The 13,970-nt window shown below is 48.6% G+C and overlaps 1 protein-coding gene across 1 annotated transcript; it reads left to right on the top strand.

Moving 5' to 3' along the window:
• Positions 1-4,094: 4,094 nt before the first annotated feature.
• FASLG (Fas ligand) lies at positions 4,095-7,738 on the top strand. Its single transcript, XM_075037515.1, has 4 exons — positions 4,095-4,484; positions 4,867-4,912; positions 6,781-6,834; positions 7,277-7,738. The coding sequence occupies exons 1-4, from the start codon at positions 4,095-4,097 to the stop codon at positions 7,669-7,671; spliced, it is 885 nt and encodes a 294-aa protein (XP_074893616.1). The 3' UTR covers positions 7,672-7,738.
• Positions 7,739-13,970: the final 6,232 nt, after the last annotated feature.

Below are 13,970 nucleotides of genomic sequence, written 5' to 3'. Positions count from 1 at the left end.
TTTCTATCAGTTTCAGAACTGTTCTTTCTAGGATGTTATTTTCTATCTGAAGAGTTTGATCTGCAGTCTTTGTTTCTAGACTGGTTTTCTTCTGGTTAAACTGTCTGTCTTCATCATTACTTAGGATCTCTTACCAGTTATTTTAATCTGCAAATATTGCTGGCATAATCTTTTGCTTGGTTTTCTCTAGATCTGTGGTAAAGGTTTTGAAATAGCGCTGTGTTGAGGACAATCCTGGCGGAAAATCAGAAGCCTTGTCCCAGAGGATGCTCTCAGTTACTCTTTCCACCATACCCATCAGTAAGTGTTAATGGGTGCCATCTCTTCTGCCAGCTGTGGCTGATCCTTACTGGGTTCTCAATAGTTGCCTCTCCTGGCTCTGTTGGCATGCACGGTTTAGCCTGGGACTGCGAAAGGTTGCTGAAGCTGTTAATATCTCAGGTTAATGTTTTGAATCCTGTTTTTTGAATGCAAATGATTCTCAACTTCTTCAGTTGTTCCTGGGTGTAATTTATGCAGCCCTGTGGGCTTTCAATAGTTGCTTTTTAGCATTTCCACTGGTCGCTAGTGTAATAGGAAATACTTGTTAATTACTTTCAGACACGTGTCTGACTCTGTCCAGAACCTGATGAGAATCTCTCCTACACAGTGGTTCGTGCTTATGTTTTTTTTTTAAATTTTATTTTCTGTCAAGTATTAGATCTGGATCATTGTTCAAGTCCTTCTTTCTTTGGTATATTTCAAGCAGATTATCCTTTTGTCCTTAAATCTGCTGATACAAACTTTTAGCTGCTGGCTGATTCTCTTTGCTGTCAACGTAAACTTTAGCATAGTAGTGTGTGTTGTTAATAAGAGCTCCCACCTCTCCTCTGGGGGCGAGGTGGGGATGGCAGGGGTTCTGAGCAAATCCTCTTTTTCTGTCTGTGGAACTGTGACTCATTTTGGTTTTGGCAAAGGGGACTGATTCTTTGATAAGGGGTATGGAAGGTGTTTCCATTTGAAAATATTCCCTCCTGTTCCAATGACATAAGGCTGCTGAAAACAGAGTGTGCATCTTGCAGACTGGGTGAAGGGGGGGGATAGGGAGGCAGAAGGACAAAAGGGGTGTCGGATTTGTCTTTCTTTTACGTCCTACTTTCCTGCCCAGCTGTCCTTGCCCTGTATTTTAGGAGAGCTCAACCTTGCCTAAATTCTGGCTCTAGGCCTTCTAGCAAAATGGATTCTGTGACTTAAATGTCTACCTACAGCAAATTGTCCCACTATTATTTCAAAAGCCCTGTTAATATTGTGTGTTGCTGGAGCAATAGGAAGCCAGCAGAACACAGACCCTGCAGACATCATGACGTGCTACACACACAGCCCCAGTTGCTGCTGTCTTCCAGCGTGTATCATCTTGGTGATCTCTGAAGGTGGTGACAGGGGAAACAGAATGTGACAGCAGGATCCACATAGTAGAGCTTGCTAGGAAGGGAGGGTCTCTAAAAGCATGCTGTGCACTGCAAATGATCCTTTGATGGTAAAATAGCCCCAATCTTTGGCTTGCCATGACATGTGGTATTAGCAGGCTCTTGATCTGAGCATCTGAAAGAGAAGATGCAGCAGACATGGCTGAAATGGCTTTCTTTGGTTTCGTCGTCTCTGCTCTCTCACCCACCCATTAAAAAAAAGCACCTTTGTGAAAATAGGAAGCAGTGGGTGAGAAATAAGTACACTTCTGACATTTAAGGGAGACTGCTACTGTGCCCGCAATCCCACCACACTAAGCTGTCTGCATTAAACACAGTCAGTGTCAGAAAAAATTTGAGTGGATCCTCTCCAGGCAAAGCTATGTGCTCAATGACTCTTGACATGCTTGTCAGCAATGCCTGCGACTTTGAGAAAGTCCTGGGCTTCAGTCCCTGCTCCCTGAGCCGTCACTGTATTTTACAGGAGTTGAATGGGCCACAGAGGGCGTTAAAGAAATGGGAACTCCCTAATGCTCGTGTCCTCTTCAAAAGACCCCTGGGCATGCTGTGTTCACTGTTGTGAGAGCAAGAGAGTGGAGAAACCGACTGCGGAGTGAGGAGCCCAAGTGGGTGGTGAGTCCCCCCACACGTGGCTCAGGCGCCCGTGGCAGCAGCAGGGCTGGGGTGCCACGCAGGTGGGGTGGTGAAGAGCGCAGGAGACGCTTGTCCAAGCATCCTGCTGCCTCTCTTGGCTCCCGGTGCCTTGGAGGCATCTCCCTTTCTCCATGCCCAGCACTGGCTAGCCAGGCTGGAGTTCACCATGTGGCATGGGAGGTGTGGAGCTGAGCCCAGCCCTTTGTGTGACCTTCTCTTGTAATGACCGTAGGAATGGATGAGGACCTGTCCTCAGGCTGGCTGGGGAGTGCCATTCTGGGATGCAGAGAGGAGGACTGAGTGAGGGTAGGCATGACTGGAGCTGGATTTATGTTGCTTTTGTGTCTATGTCAGAAACCTAAAAGTACGAGGAAGAGCCAGATGGGTTGCTGAAAGCTCTCACGCTGTGGATCACTGCTGCAGCAAACGGCTGTGGTGAACATCTTCAAAAAGCAGTGGGGTGTCTGGTGGTGCAGGCAAGGCTTTGAGGACACATCTGACTTATTGGTGTGGTTGGAGGAAAAGCTGAGGCCTTGCTTTGGAGAAACAAGTGTGCATATGTCGTTGAAGCGTGATGTTCTTAGACCCCAGTTTTGAGGTTCAAGATCAAAGCCTGTGTGTTGGGATGGCTTCCTTCAGCCACAGAGGAGACAAATCTCCAGTTTGTTCTTGTATTAAGCGTTTCCTTTTTTTAAATACTGCCCCATACAAATACACACTTCAACATAGGTCTGTAAAATGGAGGAGCAAACTGCTGTTTATAATCACTTCTGTGCACCTATAAATCTGTGGGAAAATCTCATTGCCACCACTTGGAAATCTGCAGTCAATGAGGAATGGAAACTGGAAACTGAGGAATGGAAATGTCCCTGTCTCTTGCTATGATTTTGTAATGAGCTCCTGTAAGTGCTGGTCCTTGCAGCACAGCCTGAATTCTGGATCCTTTCTTGGAAAGCAAGAGAAATTCTACCAAGGTGAGTAGCACAGTGTCTATGACAGGCTTTAGTCACGAGTTCCTCAGCCAGGTTAGGTCCTGCTGCAGTGCTCAGTGTTGACCTGAAGAGATGATAAAGCCCTTCCCTCTCTAAGGCTTCCTCAGATTAGAAGAGGACTGTGGGGTTGGAGATAGTATTTGCAAAGGTAACAGGGGCAGCAGAAGCTGCCAGAAAAGCCTGCTCGTACCCCAAGGCACTGTGTGTTTCCCATGTTACAGCACATTGCTGGTTCAGCCTGGCCAGTGCCCCACAGTGATTTAGTGAAGGCAGCCCACTAAGCTTGGCTCCCCTTAAGTGGTTAACACTGGGGCAGCTCTGTTGAGGCTGCAGCACTGACAATGTCTTCCTCTTCTTCGTTAGGTTGTTTTTTATCACAGTGGGACGGTGCCTGTGACCACTGTTCTGTGACTCGGGATCCGTGCCCTGTTTAAGGAGCCAAGGAAAAGGCAGGATGCGCAACAGGCAGGGGTAAGCAATCTGTCCTGTGTGAAATGAAGCAATTCCCCAGCACTCACAGCTGTGCTTGGGATCAGGTCTTCATCCTTCTGCTGAGGGTAGGAGTCCTTAGCTCTGTCTCTCCCCTCTTGTGCAGGATGCCAGAGGTTTTGTCATTCCTTTTGCTCTGCTTGTGGTCCAGGACACTGCAGTGGAAAAGCAGCTGCCTCTGCCCGAGTGGGCTGCTGGAAAGGGTGGTTGGCTGGTGGGTGTGCGCTGGGCTGATTACTCAGCCCCCGAATGGCAGCGCAGCCCTCGTGTGCCCCACAAGCGCTTCGCTGCTGAGCGCACCTGCTTCCCGAGCCCGGCCGCCGAGCGCGGTTTTGTGTGAGCGCAGTCTGCTGCCGGGCTGGTCCCTCTGCGTGTGCGTGCCGCCTCGGTGTGGGAGGAGCAGGCGGGTGCCCCAAACTTGCAGCCGAGGGCGGAAGCTCTTTGGGGTTTGCTGTTGATGCTTGGGGCTTTCATAGAGTTGCAGCATCTGAGCTGGGTGTTCGCTGCTGGAGTGATGCAGGCACATAAAGGCAGAGCTGGGTCTTCCCCCAGGGCTCAGTCTGGGACAGCCCCAGCAGTTTTTGGCTGCCATATGGAAGATCATGCTAAGCACGTCCAGCCCATCCCGCTCGCGGCCATGCAGCAGAACTTGAACTACGTGTACCCCCAGATCTTTTGGGTGGACAGCTGTGCCAACCCCAGTACTTCCTGCCCCCCTGCACCTCCCGCTGCTCCTTTTCCACCACCAGTACCTGACCGGAGGACAAAACCAAGGAACAACAGGGAAAGGAGGAGCGTTGGCTTCCTGGTGATCTCCTTGCTGATCCTGGTGGCCCTTACTGGAGTGGGGCTGAGCATGTTTCAGATTTTCCACCTGGAGAAGGAACTGGCTGAACTCAGAGAGGTGAGGTCTGCCTGGCTGGTCACAGAGGCTCTGGGGAAACAGGGGGAAAAAAAAAAGAAAAACTTAAAATTGGGTCTGAGATGCTCAGGTGGTGCAAAACTTCCCAAGGGGCAGGCTGGTGGCATTTAAATGTCTGCCATGCCAGTGTAAGTGGGGTTGCTTATTACTGTGGGGGACTGCTCTATTGGTAACTGATATACCTGGATGTCTTTGTGTTTCTGAGTGCTGCAAGGTTTCTCTCCCTGTATATTTCTTAGCACTTCACAGCTCCCTGTGAGCACCCAGAATTAGCCACTGTCAAAGATAGTCCTTGGCTGCTTTAGATCATGCCCTTATGCCTCTCACTCTGCTAAGATGGCTTGTCACTCTTCTCTTTTGACAGTCTGCCAGTACTGAACACATCCCTCCAGCTTTGGAGAAACTCATAGGTGAGTTGATGTACATAGAGGAGGAACTCCTCTGTGTTAGTGTGTGTGAATGCTCCTGTTGAACTCTTCCCTCTCCTCATCGGGGGCAAAGGCACCGTAATGCTCTGAAAGTGCTGATTTCACTTGCTTGGCTCAAAAAAGAGCTTTATCTCTGGGGTGTGGGGATGGGGTCCTGCACCCTGCCTGCTGGAGTGCTTAGAGGTGTCAGCCACAGGTTCCTGTGACAGTGCACCTCTACCTGGGGGCCTCCCAGGCCCAGTGGAGGAACGGTTCTGGGGGTACTCTACTGTAAAAGTGAGTTTCTGGCTGTCCTAACATACAGCAACAACATGAATGGAAGGAGGAGAACGGAGACGGGTACTGCACGTGTTACTTCTTTCTCTCCTTACTCTTTTAAGATTCTGGGAGGATGCAAAGGGCTTCATTTTCTGTGGGGGTGGGGGATTCACTCCCACCCTTGAGATCGTAACTTATTTTTTTCCTAAATTCTTTTGGTACATAGTTTCACTGCAGCCAAAGCTAGTTGAGAAGACCCTGATTATATATGGAGTTTTTTTCTTTTAGAAACGTCATTTCAGTGAAATTGAAACTTTCCACAAGAACCTGCCAATTTTTCTAAATTTCATTTAGGAAAAACCCAAAGATTTTCAATCTGAATGGAACAATTTAAAAATCATATTTTGAACTTCCAAACTATTATTTTACTTTACATGCCATGTTAATGTTATCAGTGAGGATATCCCTTTTTAAAGATGGCCAAGTCAGAAATTTTCAGCTTTCTTGACAATTTTTGCTAGATCTGAAAAGATTTTTTTCCCTTGAGGATTTTTGATTAGTAGGAAAGTTAATTTCTTTTCAAGTTTGTTCTGATACTGAATGAAAGCAAATTTAGAAATAGCAAAATTCTCTGGAAAGGGCAGTCCTGGTTGCCATCAACTCCCATATCAATAGATTTTGTAATGCTTAGGGGAAGGGGAGCTGTCATTTTAACTGGATGCTCAGTGGTCTGATCATAGGCTACTTTAGTAGTAGCTGAACATAAGTCATAAATAGTAACCCTGAATTTCCTGAGGGGGGATGGATAAATAAAGCAAGCCAGGGAAATAGTGTGAAGAAGGGGGAGAGGAGAGGAAAAATTAATTGGCTTGAGAAAAGGCTGCTTCTAAAGTTTGAGAACATGATGCTTGGAAGTAGATGCTGAGAAGGGAAGGATGGAGTGGGATGGGATCCAAATACCAAGTCACTGTAACTGGCCCATCTCTCCAATGGCAATGGAGTCCTCCAGGGAAGGCAGAATTTTCCCAGTTGTGTTCTGCCTCTCTGAGGACAAGGTCTGCCTGGCCAGCGGGATGGTTTGCAGGATGTCTCGAGTGTCTGATCTAGTCGTAAGGAGGGTTGGTACCCAGCAGACAGAAGTCCACTGCTATGGGTACATCTGCCTTTGGCAGTGCTGGACTGCAGGGGGGCAATAGAACAGGCTCATCTGTGACAGGACATGAGCAAGTCACCTTGGTATGGGCCAGAGATGCTGAGTAAAGTGGCACTATTGTCCCTCTCCTACACCCTGAGAGGGCTCTGTTTGAGCTCACCAACTGAGCCATTTAAGATGAAAGCTCTCCTTGCTCTTTCCCCTTGCTTTTGATCACATCTGGATCCTTTGCTGCAACTCTTCCTTTTTAACTCCTTCTCTTGCCCTGCAGTGTTTGCCCAAGAACTGCTTTGCCTCAGTGTGCTAAGCCATGGTGCTTATGTGCCCCGTGCTGCTCTGAATCTGCCCCATTTCAGCTTCATGGTTGGCTTCCTTCTGCGTTCTGGGCTGGCTTCTCCATGGAGCATATGGGTAATATATCTCCCCTTTTTTTGTGCAGGGCAGAAGGAGCAGTCAATGATAAAGGAAGCAAGGAACGCAGCACACTTAACAGGTACATGCTGAGGGAGGCCAGCAAAATGTGGGAGCAGGGGACTGGGCAGACGTGGCTTGGGTGAGAGGGTGGCATGGTTGTAGTTGTGAGGAGCCCAGCTCACACAGGCTTTCCTATTTTCCTTTGGTAACACGTGTGCTCTGACAGAGGGAAGTTACTCCACAGCTAAAATCTTCCCCTCGTTTAGGCTTTTCAGTGAGGGCTCTGGTTTTTGGTTTTGGTTTGTATCTGGGGTGTGCAGGGCAGAAGGCTGTCATAAGTGGCTGGTGTTGAGCAAGGTGAAGGTGAGAGCTCCCACCAGCGCGAAGTTGGGGTGGACTTTCCATGCTGCAGACAAGGACTTGGAGAACAGTTGACTTGTTGTGACGTGGGGTGTGACTTGAGGAAAAAACCACACAACTGCTTGCACTTACTGCACTTTTTCTCTTATCTGGGCTTCCAGGGAACCCAGTCCAGCAGGACCTCCCTCTGGAGTGGGAACCCATCTCTGGCCACGCCTTCACCGATGGCATTCAGTACCGCGATCAGGGCCTCGTCATAAATGAGACTGGCCTGTACTTCGTATACTCCAACGTGCTCTTCCGGGGCAGTGTCTGCAGCAGCCAGGTGTTGACCCACATTGTCTACAAGAAAAACCCAGCCTCGCCAGGCAGCCACGTGCTGATGGAGGACAAAGGCATCAACTACTGTACGAGTCAGAAAACATGGGCCCGGAAAAGCTACCTGGGGGCTTTATTCAAGCTCAGGAAGATGGACAGTTTGCATGTCAATGTCTCCAAAATTGCTCTGGTTAATTTTGAGGAATCCAAGACATTCTTTGGCTTATTTAAGCTTTGAATGGGGTTGTTGGAGCGTGGCTGGCAGCCCCCCCCACACACACACTAGGATGCGTGAGGGGTGAGTGCTGCCTGAGTGGCAGTGCCCAAGCCAGGGTCTTGCACCACCAAGAAACTATGTTTTGGCCTTCAATGTAAGAGGGTTCAAGCAACAGGTAAAGGCTTGAAAGCAGACCTGCAGATCTCTGGGAAGCACTGGGGCTGTACTGCGTCTACCTGAAAAGAATCACACATTTTCCCCCTCTGAAAAAACCAACAAACTCAAAACATAGTGTGCTGAAGACCCCATTGAAACTCACTACTTGCTACCTGAGAAGATGCTGGTGCCAGCAGCCCCACATGGCATCATGGCCCTGGTGAGCTTGGGCCAGCAAGTGTGTGGGAACAGCCGGCAGGCATCGAGGAGGCCCCTTGAGCCATGGCACAGGCAGTGGTCTGGGAATGAGTAGTATGGAGGCCTCAACTGCCTGCCCTGAGCCATGGCTGGCCACCCTGCCCAGGCACTTGGCACTGTGACTGCTGTAGGACCAGCACCTGCCTGCTAGCTGGTTCGTTAGGTGTGATACATTCATTTTGCATTAAGTTATCCCAGAAAATGTCCCCCCAACCTCTTTATTTAACTCCTCCTTGCAAGAAACATGCCAGAAGCAGTGGTGCCATGACAGGGGTTCCAGCCTGGGAAAGAAACCATGGCTGTGCCATGGTGGTGAAGCTGGTGGGGAACCCACGTGCTCTGCTGACAAGAACTGAACAAGACAGCGGTGGAGGGCAGTGGGGCCTGAGATGAAAGCAGCATCTCCAACCCCCTTCTCACCCATTTGACACATCAGCATCCCCCATGGAGACCTGGTCCTGCCACCCCCTGTATGGTGCAGGTGGGGGCATGCTGAGCACCATCAACAGCATGTCTTTGGCTGGCCCCCTTGTCACAGGGTATTCTCTCCTGAGCAAAACACAGATGGTAAATAAAGATATATTTTTCTAGTAAGTGGCACTGCCTTTCCTCATTTGGGGCAGCAGACTTCTGCAATGGCTGAAGTCCTGAAGAGGCCTCTGTGATCAGGGGCCAGCACCCCACTCCTCCAGCAGCATGGCAGAAATCTGGGAGCCTGACCCCACTTCGCTTCCTGCTTGGTGGGGCATGGGCTCCCCTGCCATGGAGCTTTGGGGCTCCAGCATCAAAACATCAGGATTTGGGGATCAGGGAGGTGTGATGCAGGCAGCACAGATGAGGCAGCCCAAGCCCAGTTTGGCCATCAGGAAGGGGACTGATCTCAAGCTTGAGCTTGAGTGGAGCCAGACACTTGTTGCTGAGCAGAAGCACTACCATCCTCAAAGGCCCCATGCTCCTCCATCTGCCCTCTGGCCTCAGCAGCACTTCCTGCATGGCAGTCTGATGGGCAAGGAAAGGAAGTGGTGCTTTGATGTTAAAAAAACCCTATTTGCTCACTCTGGTGTCTGGTTCATGGAGCTCTTCCCTTGCATGGCTTAACCCCAGGGCTGTCTGCCACATTGCCACCAGGCAGTACACAAAGGCTGCAGCTGTGGTGCGTCATCATCTTTGCCTACTTTCTTGCAGCTCTGATGTTGGTCACAGTGAACTTGTTCTTTAGCAGCCTGCAGCATTTATTTCTTTTTCCATGGTGCTGCTTTTGGCTTGGTGGTGTGTGGCCTGTGGTTTGCTGTTGCTTGCTTCAGGGAAACCTATTTCTTCGAAACTTAGAAGTGGACTGGCTATTGGTGTGGCCAGTGTGACACAAACACTGCACCTCTCTGCTCACACAGCTGTTGCTGCACTTGGATATTTCTACTGCATTTCTCAGGATGGAAAATGCCTCAAAAGGTCAAAGTTTAGGGACCTTTTTGCTTGATTGATGCTCTCTCACTGACCCCACACCCTCCTAGTATCAGAGGGGCAAACCACATAGTGCAGGGATAGAGGTGCTGGATCCAGACCCTGCCAGGAAAGGCTGGAAAGTGCTGTCCTCTTTTGGTTGCTGTTTGTGCTGTGTTGCTTTCCCAGCGACCAGACATCCAAGTGGGGAGTGGCCATCTGTATGTGTATGTGCCTGCAAGCTTGCAGCTATTTCTGTAGCAAAACTAGCTGAACATATTGCATGTTTGCTTTCTTTACTGGTAAGAGCTTGGAGACACACAGGGTGCTCAGTGCCCAGAGGAAACTCATGCTGAGGTTATACTCTGCTAGTACTGTATTGGGGAAGGGCAGGAAAGCTCCCCAAGGTTTCTATAAGTCGGCACACAGTAAGTTATCTAGGCTGTGAATGCAGTCAGTTCTGGGGCAGGATTGCTTCACATCAGGAGAGGGCAAAGATCTGTTAGTCTTTTTATCTGAAATGCTAGAGGCAACGCAGACCTGCGCATTTCAGAGACAGTGGGACAGTGAGGTGGACAGTCATGTTATAAACAGTGCTGAGATCTCCTGAAGTGGACAGAGCTGGTTTATCCTTGCAGGATAAAGCTAGGTGCTGCTAGGCTTGCTCCCAAGTCAGAGAGCAGCTGTGACTGTGTGGAGTCAGTTGCATGGCTGCCAGTAAGACGAGTTTCTGCTTTGTGATCCCTTCCTCAAATATTGCTCTAAACTGCCCAGAGCAAATCCACTACTTAGCTTGTGAGCTCTGACTAAAGATTCAAAGTAACGTCATGACAGGATTATACAATTTCAAACCACATAGAGTCAATTCACAGACTGCTTGCACCACAATGGCTTTATTAAAGTCATCTGTTTATCTAGCTAATGAGCTGTTCATGTAGTGAAATACTTGCTTATTGTTACTCTTAAATACTTAATGAATATTTAATGCTGACATTATTAATAGCTCTTGGACTATATTTAAAATTATTTAATAAAAATATTCAAATTATTGAAATTTATTTTGAAATTATCAAGTATTTTGTTCCCTCCCCAGCAAGGGAAGGGTGTCTGCACTAGTAAGGATATCCCAGGTCCATCGGCAGGGTTGGCCATTGTGATGTTTGGGTTTTTTCGGTCTTGAGGAAAATAAGTGACTCCTCCCTGCAGGTCATGTTTCTGGATTGCAGTGGCCTGAGCTGACCTCCTCTCTCCTGATGGAGCAACCTGGGCCACGTGTGGAGGTACCGCAGAGTTTAGGCACCATTTAACAGGGCTCCAGAGAGACTCTCCTTTGCGGAGAACATGGCTGACAGGAAGTGACAAGCCCGGATCATCTTCTGATAAGAGGTGTCTGGTCTGCTCCCACTGCCTGGGGGTCTTCTTTCTTCCTAGGCACACGTGTGCTTTCCCATGTGATCCACCCTGAGGGACCTGGCCAGTGCTGAGCCAGCGGGCGTGTTGCAGGCACAGAGACAGCTCTTGTGGTCAGCTGAACCCTTTCCAGGAGATGCCTGTGCGTTTGGGTGTGCAGCTGGCCAAATCAGGGCTCTGTGTGACATAGAAACACTTGTGCTGCTATGTGGCCAAGCACAACGAGCTGCTTGATAGAGATACGGCCTCTTCTGTGGTCGATGTGTATCAGATGCTGCATCCTATTTATCTGTCCCGGTGGAGGAAGGGGGAGGGCAACATTCTAGTGTCTTAAAAACCTTGGCTAGGCTTAGTATGTACAGTAACCAGGGTGGCAGAAGGGACTGTGTTATAGAAAGGACTGTATGGATAGGGTCAATGCTGCTTCTACAGCAAAAGTGCAGTGGAAGCAAAAGGATGCTGGGTGAGCTCTGAGAGACAGAGGATAAGCAGAGAGTGAGGCAGGATGAGCAACGAGCAGGGCTGGTGTGCAATGGGTGCTGCTGCGCAGTGGGTGCTGTTTCTCACAGATCTGTGGAGGTGGAAGGTGGTGTGCTGGCAAACAGCCCTGCCAGCAGCTCCGCTTTCCCCAGTGGAGAAATCCCAGTCAGAGAGGGAGAAATACTCCCTGGACGGCTATGGCCAGCATACCTCATGTCAATACTGCACATTGTATCCATGCATCCTGACTCTTTACCAGTCCGTGGTCACTTGTGACAGGGAGGAAGGTGACTGGTGCACAACAAAGACCTGAAGGACACCTGTAATGTAAAAGCAGAACAAGCAGTTGCTGATGTCCAGCTGATCCCTGGTATGTGGTGAGGCATCAGAGTGTCAGAGACAAGAAATGGAGTCACAACGTGGACTGGCTCTTGGCAGGCTTGCTCGCATACGCATCTTGGCTCAGAAACCTCACGGCTTAGTTGCTGTAGTAGCTGGAACTGTCACTGTTGAGATGTGTTATACATGACTATTTCTGTAGACCTCCCAGGGAGAAGAGAGAGCATGAGTAAGAATGGAAGAATTGATATGTCTGAAGCTACTCAAATCCTGTGAGTTCAGACATCAACCTTCTATTTGATCTGACAAGTTTTGTTGTTGCTTTCGTTGTTTTTTTGGGGGATTGATTTTTTTTTTCCTGCTCATTCTTTTACCTGAAGCTAGCCTTGGGCTAAGTTTCTGTGACAGTATCTCGTGGGGTTATTTCTTCCAGCCCATGGAACTGTAAAGACTGCCAAATTTTTACCAGGTTGGGAAGGAGCATTGTCTAGTGGTTAGGGGAAAAAAAGGGAAGGGAGGTAAACTTAAATATTGCTGTTATTTTTCTAGTGCTCCAACATGTGGGTATATTACATCATGGTGACAAAAATGTAATTTTAGGCATGACTAAGTGACTGAGGTTTAACGCAAAAGAGAGGATGAGTAAAGAGAGAGGAGGAGCTTTGATGCAAGGTGAGGCAAGTTGCATGTGAATTTCTTGTTGATTTTAATTAAAAAAAAAAAAAGAAAGAGAAAAGAAGAAAAGCTTGACAACTTGTTGCTGATTCATCTCTTGGAGTAATACAGAGAGTCAAATGTTCCATTCCCTGTACATGACTGAAGCCCTGACAAAGGAGATGTGGGACTGCAGGCTGTGGTGCAGGAGACTGCTGGCAGTGTCTGCAATGGCGTCTTCTGCCAGACAGAGGTGTGAAGAGATGTTGAGTTCCCTGGATCCTGCCTGTGGTGTGACCAGCAGTGCTGCTATAGGATCCTACCAGTAGGCACTGGTCTGGCCGGTTACCCCTGCCAGAACATCGGCAGTGATGTGAACAGGCACATAGGCTTTCTGTTGTGAAGACTCATGTTTTTTTGAAAATAAGCTGCTCTTTCCTCTGGGTAGCAAAGAGACAAAAAGGTCTAGGTGGAATAACAAACCCCAGTGTGCTTTCCTCTGCCTCAGTTGTCTCACCATTCCTCGGCACACTGTGTATGACTCAGCCTTCTCTACGGAAAAACAACTTTTCTCCCCCACTTACAAACCACTATAGAGGTTTTATATCTCTCTCTCTTTTTCCCATACTCCACAACCAGTTTCCTTCAACAACAGTTGAAAATGTCTCCTTGCCCAGTTTCCTTTTGGTTTTGGGGATTCCTCCAGTTCCCCTTTGTCAGGTGATTCTTGGGGAGTGAAAGCTTCCTGGTCAGCTAATTCCCTGGGATGTTCAGCTGGGAAACCTGCACTGGCCAGGGGAGAAGCTGGCCTTTTGAGCCATCTGAATGACAATCAAAACTGGACTGTGTGCTCTCCTGAGCCCTGTGCTGGGGACATGCATTTCTGCTGGCATTGCTAGTGAGCTTTATGTCAAGACAGAGGCAAAAGATTTCAGAAAAAGGCATTGGAGAGTGAGATTTGTCTCTCCTAATTGAAACAGTCTACAGGCTAGTCGTTCATGCTGGAGGTGTGATGAACATGAAATTCCCTAAGTAGGGTGCAATCTGTTTATAGCTGGTGCAATTCTCAGCAATCATGGGGTCAACCAAAACTCTGGTACAAGCTGCCAATCTCAGCACAGGCTCCAAAACACATGCTGACAGAGTGGCTTGCTACCATTCTCTTTTATCTGTGCTCCCTGCTAAGGCTTCTGCATGGAGAACAGGTATCCAAGATTTGGCTTTCATTAAAGTCCTGAAAGAGAAATCCAAACCACAGAAGATCAGAAATGCTCTAGCAACAAAAGAGGATGTAATTTGCTCTAATTCCCTGCTTGGTTTCAACAGGGAAGGACCAGGAGGAATTCAGCATATTCAGTAGACAAATGCCATTGCTGCACTTGGCTTGAGCGAGGGCGGGTTGGCTGGATAGCTTTTAGATAAGCAGCAGAAGTGTGCTGTTGCAGGCTTTGTGATGTTCCTTGCTGTTGTGTTCTCAAATTGGTACTGTGTGTCCTAGCCATCGAGCGGTCCTGCCAGGCTGTGTGTGACTGTGTGTGTGCAGTGCTTTGCTGCTGAGAGCTAATTTAAGGCCTGGATGTGGC

This window comes from Buteo buteo, chromosome 10, assembly GCF_964188355.1.
Source record: "Buteo buteo chromosome 10, bButBut1.hap1.1, whole genome shotgun sequence".
Taxonomy (NCBI): Eukaryota; Metazoa; Chordata; class Aves; order Accipitriformes; family Accipitridae; genus Buteo; species Buteo buteo.
Note: the sequence above shows the minus strand (reverse complement) of the source record. Positions and strands in the feature narration are given on the sequence as shown.

Bases quoted from the DNA above. Each gene is read 5' to 3' on its own strand.
- FASLG (XM_075037515.1), top strand. From the start codon at position 4,095: ATGCAGGCACATAAAGGCAGAGCTGGGTCTTCCCCCAGGGCTCAGTCT. The intron at 4,913-6,780 runs GTGAGTTGATGT...TTTTTTGTGCAG, and splicing joins AGCTTTGGAGAAACTCATAG to GGCAGAAGGAGCAGTCAATG. The intron at 6,835-7,276 runs GTACATGCTGAG...CTGGGCTTCCAG, and splicing joins GAACGCAGCACACTTAACAG to GGAACCCAGTCCAGCAGGAC.